General features: G+C 40.8%; 1 protein-coding gene across 2 annotated transcripts in view; it reads right to left on the bottom strand.

Moving 5' to 3' along the window:
- Positions 1-3345: 3345 nt before the first annotated feature.
- TLR7 (toll like receptor 7) overlaps positions 3346-10885 on the bottom strand; it is a 30758-nt gene continuing 23218 nt past the window's right edge. Inside the window, exon 3 of one of the 2 annotated variants that reach the window (XM_036016978.1) lies at positions 3346-7542. In XM_036016978.1, coding sequence (XP_035872871.1) covers positions 4396-7542 — 3147 coding nt within the window. In that variant the 3' untranslated portion in view covers positions 3346-4395. The remainder of the gene's footprint in view (positions 7543-10885) is intronic. The other variant, XM_028523134.2, reaches the window with a different exon arrangement.

Here is a 10885-nt window from a genome sequence, read left to right as displayed (position 1 = left end):
AAGATTCTCTCCTTATCTTTAATCTTAGGTAATGTAAATATGATGTGCCTTGGTGTGTTCCTCCTTGGGTCCAAGTTCTTTGGGACTCTCTGAGCTTCCTGGACGTCCTGGAAGTCTATTTCCTTTGCCAGACTGGGAAAGTTCTCCTTCATTATTTGTTCAAATAAGCTTTCGATTTCTTGCTCTTGCTCTTCTCCTTCTGACACCCCTATGATTCAGATGTTGGAACATTTCAAGATGTTCTGGAGATTCCTAAGCCTGTCCTTGTTTTTTAAATTCTTGTTTCTTCATTCTGTTCTGGTTGAATGTTTCTTCCTTCCTTCTGGTCCAAACTGTTGATTGGAGTCCCAGTTTCCTTCCCTTCACTGTTGGTTCCCTGTACATTTTCCTTGATTTCCCTCAGCATAGCCTTCATTTTTTCATCTAATTTGCAACCGTATTCAACCAATTCTGTGAGCAACCTGATTACCAGTGTTTTGAACTGTGCATTAGGTAGGTTGGCTATCTCTTCATCACTTAGTTGTATTTTTTTCTGGAGCTTTGATCTGTTCTTTCATTTGGGCCATTTTTTTTTTTTTGTCTTGGAGTGCCTGAGCCATGAAAGGCGGATTCTGCTGGAAGGACTGATGTGCCCAACTGACTTGGAATGTGTAGGTAAAAATGCTGGAGTAACTCACCCCAGTGTAAAAAGTCTACCCACATCCACGCAACTACTGTTCCTTAGAGGAAAGTACATTCGATGGAAGGGATCACAGCTCTTTTCTTTCCAAATTTTCCCTAGAGTAATCTTAAAGGCAGCCCACCAAGTCTTATCCAGTTTCTTGACTCACCTGCTTAAAAGTTGAGATAAGTAGAAAGAGTATGAGTTTGAATGTGGTAGAGTCTGGCTGGAGCTACCCAGGGAAGTTTTCACTGGGCCAATTATAGAAGGTCATGCTCTTTGAAGCAGGTGGGGATTTACTCTGTGAGTGTGGGAAAGAGATCAGTTTTAAACCAAAATACATAGAAAACCACTGCTTCCAGACAGAAGAATCCACCTGCAATGACAGCTTTCTCTTCATTCTTGGGCATTAGAGGAGACTCATCATTGGTGCCTAAAGCGAAAAAGGAAACTGAGAAGGAGGGGGAGGCAAACCAAGATGGAAAAGATAAAAAACCTAAAACAATGTGAAACTGCCCCATTGTGATTTCATTGTCACCAGCACGGATGGCCTCTATGTCACCAGGCCTTTTTCCACATAGTCCCATCATGAGTTAGAGACCTTTCCCTCTCTTTTTAACCCTTCCCCTGTGTTAGTTGGTTGGCTGGTTGGCCTCACGTTTTCCTTCATTACATTAACTCAGTGAAATGGACTAATGGACTAACTTTTGGTCCAAAGCGCATGCCCTTCTGAGTTTCCTTCAGTCATGTCCATTGGTCATTTCCCTCCCACACTGGTATTTGTATTCAGAGGATATAGGTAGTTCTCAGTGTTCCTTAGGGCCCAGGGCTCAGTCTTCCAGTAGATACAACTGGCAGCGTGCCCCATTACTAACTATTCCTGAGGCCTGGCACCCCAAAGCTCCAAGGAGGGATGACCTCCCACAGTAAATCTACCCCATAGCCAGTGTTCTCAGCATGTGCAGAAGAGGTGGGGGACAAATGGAACCTTATCCCCATCCCCATTTAAAAATTCGGTCATAAATACCTTGCAGGATATGCAACCTGGTTTTAGGGTGAGAAGGAGGAGGTGAATAAGGAGCCTGTCTTATAGGGACTGGGGGAGAAGCCTCACAAAAATGAAAAGTGTGTATACTTGCTATCCCCATTAGAGTTTCTTTGGAGACTGGGGAACAAGATACCCAAGTTCTCAAGTCATGTACTCTATGTTCCCTGACTACATTTAAGAGATCATTCTACACCTAAGAGTGTTCAGACAGATAGAGCTGAAAGTAGATGTGAGGGTGGGGTCAAAGGAAACTGACTCAGCAACAGGGCTATGATCAGGTTCTTTTTCCCTCTCCTCTACAGACGGCAGACACGGGCTTTGCCACTTTACCAGCCATAACATTTGCCCTGCCCAATGCCTCTCTTGTCTTGGATCCTGAAAATGCCCACTTCTTGCTGAGGCACAGCATCTGTCTGTAAAAGGACACATCCTGGCCAGGTTCAGGGTTGAAAGGGGCTAGGGGCCAAGCCTTGATGGTGGTATGGGATTTATGGAGAATCAGGAGCCCCTTCCAGAGCACAGGCAACCAGAAGTGAGTCCATGGAGAAACAGGATATTCAGAGCTTTGCAGGCAACTTGCAGTCACACTGTCCCGGTAGCCTGTGTTGGTGGCTTTTGATTTGAGCCACTCTCTGAGTGCCTCCTGTCATACAGAGCTCCACAGAGTGCCCTCAGAAGGTGAAAAGAGTGACTTTTCAAGATTACAAAGGAATTAAAACTAAAACCATCTGTTCATGTGCTTTTGGTTGTTTCTTACAACAAACCACTGTACTTATAATCTCATGTCAAAATACACTGTGGCTTCTAAGTCATGTTATTTTCAGTTGCTCTTCCTCTTGATGCATTTCAGAAGACATTTAAGTTGTCTTCAAGTCCTTATGGTTTATAAGTTGCTAAAATAGTTAAACTTCATGTATTTATGTGTTTTAAAGGAAGAAGATTTATGATGGCCAAAAGCCAATTTTCTATGTCATTATCTTTGTTTTTGCTGAAGAAAGAAGGCATCTATAACTACAGAAATTGTCAAATGGTTGGCTCTGGCAACTTAACCATCTCTCTATTCATTCCAGAGATTAATTTGGAAATTCGTGACCCTTAGTAATTGATTGCACGTCCTTTGGAAATAATTCATACAGTATGTATTTACAGCCATACTTAAAGTTAAACCTTTGGCATTTCCATCTATGAGCAAAATACAGTATCTCCCACCTAATGAACTCATATGAATTTCAACCCAGTTGAAAGTATGTGTGCTTTTGAAATATCTTGGTCCTTTCTGTTGTTTTTGAGATGGAAAGCTGAAGTTCAAGACTGAAGCTTTCTCAGTATAAAGGTCTTTAAACATCAGTTTCCCTCCCCAACCCCCAATTTAAAGAAAGCCATATTGTTGTCATCCCTGCCTGATAACTATAAATAAAAACATACTCTTGGGTCCTCTTTTAAAGCTTACCACCAAAACCATCTAATGTTGATGGCTCAAGGTTGCAGTATTACTTATAAATATATAGCATTAGTTAACAAAGCAGTTTGAAAGATCACTGGATGAGGCAATTTTACTTTGGACAAAGTACTTTGCAATACAGATAAAGATATTTGTCTCAGTCAGCTCAGGCTGCTATAATAATACACCACAGACTGGGTGGCTTAAACAACAAACATTTATTTCTCACAGTTCTCGGGGGTGGAAGTCTGGGATCAGAGTGCCTTTGTGGTCTGGTTCTGGTGAAGACCATCTTCTGGATTGCAGACTCTGTTGAGTTCTGTTTGTATCTGCACATGGTAGGAAGATAGCGAGCTAGCTCTTTGGCTTCTTCTTATAACGGCACTCATCCCATCATGAAGACTCTACTTTCAGGACCTCATCAACTTCCAAAGGCCCTGACTCCAAACACCATCCTCTTGAAGGTTAGGGCCTCAACATATAAATTTTGAGGGGGAGCAAACAAAAAAGTCCATATAATATTTAAGCAGGTAAATTATTATCAACAGTGAATAGCATCACCCTGTATGAAAGCAGATGACTTTAATTTTTCCCCATGTGTAAATAGACTATGCTGAGCAATGGTAAAGATCTTTTTTACTATTTCCCCATAGAACCCAGTAACAGACCCAAGGGAGAAGAGTAAGTGGTATTTGAACAGGCAGCAACCTCCCGCTGTGTACCAACACTCGGTCTGCACAGAGCGGGAGCTAGATGACACTGAAGTCATCAGATGAAGAGTTCACTGGGTTTTTATTTCACGAAACTCACTCTGGTACATTTTGATGTCATGTAGACAGACCCTGAGCATTTCTAACCCTATTTATATACATACTAGTACTTCTCAAGGGTGGAAGTGTAGTTCTTAAGTTTCTGACTGTGTGAATATTTAATAATCACAATTACAAGGGAATCAGAGCCCTAACTCCTCTCCTTGCCCCACTTCTCACAATAGGATTTCCTAGAGGAGCAGAAGGGAGAGACTTAAGTGCCAAAGAAAGCACAGAGAGATAGGAAAGACAACTGAATGCATTATATAAATCCCATTTTTCCAATTCCTTTGTCATATATTGGGAAGCCTTTCTGATGCTGGCAATCCTAAGTACTGGACAACTTAAAACCACTCTTGGAGAGACATCTTTGAAAAAATCTAGGCGGCCAAGCTTCTCCTACATTAGTTAGGCAGTCCCATTTTTCGAAGAAGAGCTAGACTGTCTCTTTGAACACCTGGCTGTAGGTCACGTGATTGTCTGTAGCCAGAGCATTTCTTAGACACTGCCAGAAGTATGGATGAGCCTGTGGGTTTTTTGGCCACTCAAGGACAGAACTCCCACAGAGCCTCTTTCGGAGCTGGAGGAACTTGGACTTCTGAAGGGGCTTCTCAAGGAATATCAAGATAATTACATCCACTTTTTCATCCATGAGCCTCTGATGGGATAAGTAAAAGGCTATCTTAAAATTCTCAGTCTTTGCATACTTGTCTGTCATCACAAATACTGTCTTTTTGCTAAGCTGTATGCTTTGGGACAGGTTTTCCAGAACTGGCTGCCCTGGTAACCAGTCCCTTTCCTCGAGACATAAATTAAAATGTTTCTCTCTTGGGTCTTCCAATTTGGCCACCAGCTCATCCAAAACCCACTCTGTCACTGCGGGGTCTTTAGTGTCATACACAATAAAAGCATCATAGCAAGAGTCGGGGGATATCAGACGTTGATACCCCTTTATTCTGGCCTTGCAGAAATGGTAACTATACCACACATCCCAGAAATAGAGGTGGCTTGCTGTCATGACCACCATTAGAAAGAGAGCTGCTGACATGGAGAGAGAGAACAGAACCAAGTTAGTCAGATCTAACTCACAGGTGTACAGATCCAGAGAGACCACGCTTTGGCCCTTGTGTGCCCCTGGCCCCACACAAGTCACATCTGTGGCCAAGTTAGGAATAGTCACCTCTGTATTGTTAACCCACCAGACAAACCACACGGCATCACATGTGCACAAAAACCGATTATGATGCAAAAGCAACATCTCCAGATTGTTGAGGACGTTTTCGGGAAAGCTAGTCTTTTGGATAACCTGGATCTTATTTGAGCTGAGGTCCAGATATCGCAGCTGGAAAGCACCTTGTAGAAAATACTTTGGCAGATACCTAATTTGATTATTGTGAAGAATGAGTTTCTTGAGGCTGCTGGAAGAGTTGGATAATCTATCCGGGAGAAGATTCAGCTGGTTGTGGCTGAGGTCCAAAGTTTCTAGATGCTTCAGAGATGGGAGTTTCTCCCAATGGAAACACTTGAGCCCATTTTTGACCAAAACAAGAGTCTTTAGATATGGAGGCATACCATCAAAAACTCCAGGAGGCAAGAAACTAAGTGAATTTTCAGAGATGTCCAATTTCTGTAAGTTGGTCAGATTCTTGAAGAAATTGAAGTATCTGTCATCACCATCTCTCCATAAAATATCCAAATGATTTCCTCTGAATTCCAGAGTTATAAGAGATTTGCTCTCCATGGTCCTGCTAGTGGAGGTAGCGATATCATTGTTGTTCATCATCAGTTTCCTGAGAAACTTGAGGTTTTTGGTAAAGTTTAGCATGTGAGTAATTCCTTCTGATTGAAAATAATGGCCGTTACTACTTATATCTAGAACTTCCAGCTTGTGTAGCCCCTCAAATGCTGTTGAGTACAGTAAATCAAGCCGGTTGTTAGAGAAGTCCAGATACCTCAACTCCTTTAAAGGCTGAAGTTCACTGCCATTAAGAGCTTGGCCGACACTATTTCCTGACAAGTTTAGGCATTTAAGGAAAGAAAGGTGCTGAAAATCAGAGGACCTGATAAAAAATATACTATTTCTACTTAGGTCCAAGGTCTCCCCATAACGGTAACACTCTTCATTAAGATCCAAGACAGAAGGAGTTTCTTCATTTTTGAGTCTGCAACTCCTTGCATACTCATCATATCTGAAATAATGTAATGCTTCAAAGACCTGGAACCCATGAGCTCCTACAGAAGTTCTGGTGTTAGAACAGGAGCCAACTTCACTTGAATCTCCTGAAGGTGATATTTTATTCACTGAAAGATCTATCACTTTCAGTGTTTTAAATTTTTCAAATATGCTGAGGTTAGCAACTTTAATAAAGTTAGTGCCGAGATCAAGAACTTCAAGATTGGGAAGAAAAAGTAATGGGGAGAGGTTCAAGAATTCCAGCTCCTTAAAGACATATCCTTTGATCCGTAAAACTTTCAGGTTTTTCAGTGAAGAAAATGCATTTGATAGTTTCATCTGTGCACGATAGACCTGAAGTTCATAATTGAAAGACAGATCCAATTGAACAAGGTTGTGAAGATGATGCAAAAACGTGGCATTCTCAATTTCTCTAGCCAAGAAGTTTTGGGAAAGATCGAGTTCCTTAAGTTTGTTCAGGTTTTTAAACAATCTTTCGGGCACAGACTGAAGAGAGTTACTGTGTAGACGTAAAACTTGTAATTCTGTCAATGCATCAAAAGCATTTATATGGATCTGTAGGGGGGAATTGTTTTCACAGGGTGTACAAGGAAATGGGGCATTATAACAACGAGGGCAGTTTCCACTTAGGTCAAGAGTTTGCAGTTGATTGAGGTTATTAAAATCATCTTTTTGGATTTCTGCAATCATGTTGTTGTGAAGATAGAGTTCTGTTAAAGTAGGTGGCAAAACAGTGGGAACAGCTGTAATATTGTTATCTTTTAGGGAGAGCAGTTTTAAATTCAGCAGTTTTCGGAAAGCATCTTTTTCGATATAAAATGAAACATTACAGGGATTACGATAATAACAGTTTTGGCCCAGGTAGAGCTTTTCTATATTGGTCAGTTTTGTTAGATTATTTGTGTTGATGGAGAAGATACTGTTCGCTTCAAGGCTCAGCAGCTGCAAGCTAGAAGGAAGATCCTGTGGTATTTCTACAAGCTGATTTCCATCCAGGTAAAGGGATTTTAAATAAGCCAGTCTATGAAAGCTTCCGGGTTTAATCTGCAGGCTTTTGTTGCAAATTCTGTCTTTTGGCCCCAGTCGAATAGGTATACAGTTGCATCTGAAATCAATCTCTACCAGCTGGTCTAGCTGGTGGAACGAGGCTGGAGAGATGTCTGGTATGTGGTTGATGGTGAGAGTGAGGTTGGTGGTGTTGGTGGGAATACCTGCAGGAATCTCCGTCAAACGCTTGTCTGTGCAGTCTACGATCACTTGGTCATTTGTGTCATTCCGACTGACATCACAGGGCAGAGTTTTAGGAAACCATCTAGCACCAAGTTTGGAAATTAGGATCATGTTAAAAAGGAGAAGGAATGGTCTCTTTGATGTCCACATTGGAAACACCTAAAAGTTTAAGGAAGAACAAATCACCGTTCTAAAATAATAACAAGAATCAGAATTGAAAATCCCCTTTTGCTACCTCTCTTTTGCTACACTTTAAAATAAAAAAAAACTCAGCTACTTTCTCAATTGTTTACCCAGCACCCTCCACCCATGACTGTACTTGTCAATCTCTGAGGTTAATTATAATTTAGTTACATACTTAGCTTTTAGATTCTTAGCTTTTCAGTTACATAGCTTTTAAGGTGGTAGGAGGAGCATTTTCCTATTCATCATTATCTAAACGCTGTCAAAGTCTGACATCTGAAAGGTGAAGGAATGTTAAAATACAAATACAGCTGGGAAGAAAAACACGTGAAGACTTTAGTGCAACTAATGTTTGCTTGCTAAACCTGCTGTGATACACATTACGAGAGTCTTTCACAATATTCAAGTCTCCTAATATTTTAAGTAGAGAAACAAAGGAGATCCATTAGCCTCATTTTTTACAGATTAAGACACACATAGCTCAGTGACATTAGCTGCTTTGCCCAAGGCCACCCAACTCCCGCCATTTTGGCACTGCCATTCTGTATGCTGGCTTTCCTCTTGGATTTTTTTTGGGAATCATCTCCAAGGTGATTCTGGGATGAACATTTTCCTCACATACTGAGTTTACATTACATAAATTTGGAAAGTAGTAGAGAGTCAGGGCATTGCCTAGGTGATCCCTAACTGATTAAACAGGATGGATACTTATGTGAGTGAAAGCAGGGGGACCTGTTAATAATTATGCCAGCCCTAACTTGCATGGCTTAGTGGGTTGAGAGTAGTCTCACAAAGTGAAACGTTACTGGTTCGAATCCTGGTCAGGGCACATACTTGGTTTGCAGGCTTGGTCCACTATTGGGGAGCATACAAGAGGCAACCAATCAGTGTTTCTCTCACATCAATGTTTTGTTCCCTCTCTCCCTCCCTCCCTTCCCCTGTCTCTAAAAATAAATAAATAAATTCTTTTAAAAAATAATTATGCCAAAACTATAGGCATAAACTAAGACTTTCTCAGGAAAACTGGCATATATGGGAACCTACTAGCCTCAATGGTGTTTCTTGGGCATTCAGGTTTAACACGAGAGAACTTGGACCCTGGGGAGAAAGGCCTTAAAAAGGAATATGGGAGGCACAGCAGAACTTTACTAATCACCACAGTACCTTGAAGTTGCCCTGACTTAGAGAATGGTCGAACCATGGACTTGATCTGAAGTTTTAGGATTTCTATCAATATTTTACTCCAGAATATTGGTTTTAGTTTAACTGGTGCTTATTCATGGAGTGATCCAGTCTGTGTCTGCAACAGGGTTCTTGTTCAACAAATGTTTAGTTCCCCCAACAGAATGAATCAACCAATCATGTTGATGTCTAATAAACTGAACGCCTACTTCCCTTAATTCCTCTAATAAGAGGTAAATCAGTGAAATTTCCCTCAGCTTTCTTTTTCTCTAATGTAAGATGGTTTGAAAGGATCTCAAAGAACTTCTTCATATATCCATACATCCCTAAAGTTTGTTGGAATTAGAGATAAAATGTTCTGTGTTTTTTGTCTTTTACCACCCTCTTTCTCCCTGTCATTAAAACAATTAACTGAGTCCAATTGACCTTCACTTGCACTCTTTTTTAAGTATATTTCACTGATCATGTTATTACAGTTGTCCCAAATTTCCCCCCTTTTCCCCCTTCTGCCTGGCACTCCCCTTCCCTCCAGCAGTACCCCCCACCTTAGTTCCTGTCCATGGGTTGTACGTGTAAGTTGGTTGGTGTCTCAATTTCCTATACTATCCTTAACCTTCCCCTGTCTATTTTGTTCCTACCAATTATGCTTCTTAATCCCTGCACCCTTTCCCCCATTCTCCCCCTTTCCCCTCCCCACTAGTAACCTTCCATGTGATCTCCATTTCTGTGATTCTGTTCCTGTTCTAGTCATTTGCTTAGTTTGTTTTTATTTTTTAGATTCAGTTGTTGATAGTTGTGAGTTTGTTGTCATTTTACTGTTCATAGTTCTGATCTTCTTTTTCTGAGGTAAGCCCCTTTAATATTTCATGTAATAATGGCTTGGTGATGATGAACTCCTTTAACTTGACCATATCTGGGAAGCACTTTATCTGCCCTTTCATTCTAAATGAAAGCTTTGCTGGATAGAGCAATCTTGGATGTAGGTCCTTGTTTTTCATAACTTTGAATAATTCTTGCCAGTCCCTTCTTGCCTGCAAAGTTTCTTTTGAGAAATCAGCTGATAGTCTTATTGGAATGCTTTTGTAGGTAACACTGCATTTCTCTTGCTGCTTTTAAGATTCTCTGTTTATGGTCCTGGCTGGTGTGGCTCAGTGGATTGAGCACCAGACTGCAAAGCAAAGGGTCGCTGGTTCAATTCCCAGTCAGGGCACATGCCTGGGTTGTGGGCCAGGTCCCCAGTAGGGGGTGCACGATAGGCAACCACACATTGATGTTTCTCTCCCTCCTCTCTCTCCCTTCCCCTCTCTCTAAAAATAAATAAATAAAATCTTAAAAAAAGATTCTCCCTTTATCTTTAATCTTTGGCATTTTAATTATTATGTGCCTTGGTGTGCTCCTCTTTGGGTCCAACTTGTTTGGGACTCTCTGTGCTTCCTGGACTTGTATGTCTATTTCCTTCACCGAATTAGGGAAGTTTTCTTTCATTATCATTCAAATAAATTTTCAATTTCTTGCCCTTCGTCTTCTCCTGTTGGCACCCCTATGATTTAGATGTAGGTATATTTGAAGTTGTCCCAGAGGTTCCTAAACCTCTCCTTGTTTTTTTGAATTCTTGTTTTTTCTTTCTGTCCTGGTTAAATATTTATTTCTTACTTTTGTTCCAAATTATTGATTTGAATCCTGGCTTTCTTCCCTTCACTGTTAGTTCCCTGTATATTTTTCTTTATTTCACTTTGTGTATCCTTCATTTCTTCCTTTATTTTTTTGCCACACTCAATTAGTTCTCTGAGTATCCTTATCACCAGTGTTTTGAACTCTGCATCTGACAGGTTGGCCATCTCCACTTCATTTAGTTCTTTTTCTGGAGTTTTGGTCTGTTCTTTCATATTTGGGCTATATTTCTTTGTCTCCTCAATTTGGCAGCCTTCCTGTGGTTTGTTTCTGTGTGTTAGGTAGAGCTGCTTTTACTCCCTGTCTTAGTAGTGTGGCCTATGTAGCAAAGGCACCTGTCTGGATGAATGTGGCTTCTTTATATCCTTGGTTGTCAGATTCCAATAGAGCTCAATTTTTAGATGATTCTGGGTATTATTTGTTTTTGAGATCTGGTTCTAATTCTTACTATGGTTGCACAAGGAGG

This window comes from Phyllostomus discolor, chromosome X, assembly GCF_004126475.2.
Source record: "Phyllostomus discolor isolate MPI-MPIP mPhyDis1 chromosome X, mPhyDis1.pri.v3, whole genome shotgun sequence".
Lineage (NCBI taxonomy): Eukaryota > Metazoa > Chordata > Mammalia > Chiroptera > Phyllostomidae > Phyllostomus > Phyllostomus discolor.
Note: the sequence above shows the minus strand (reverse complement) of the source record. Positions and strands in the feature narration are given on the sequence as shown.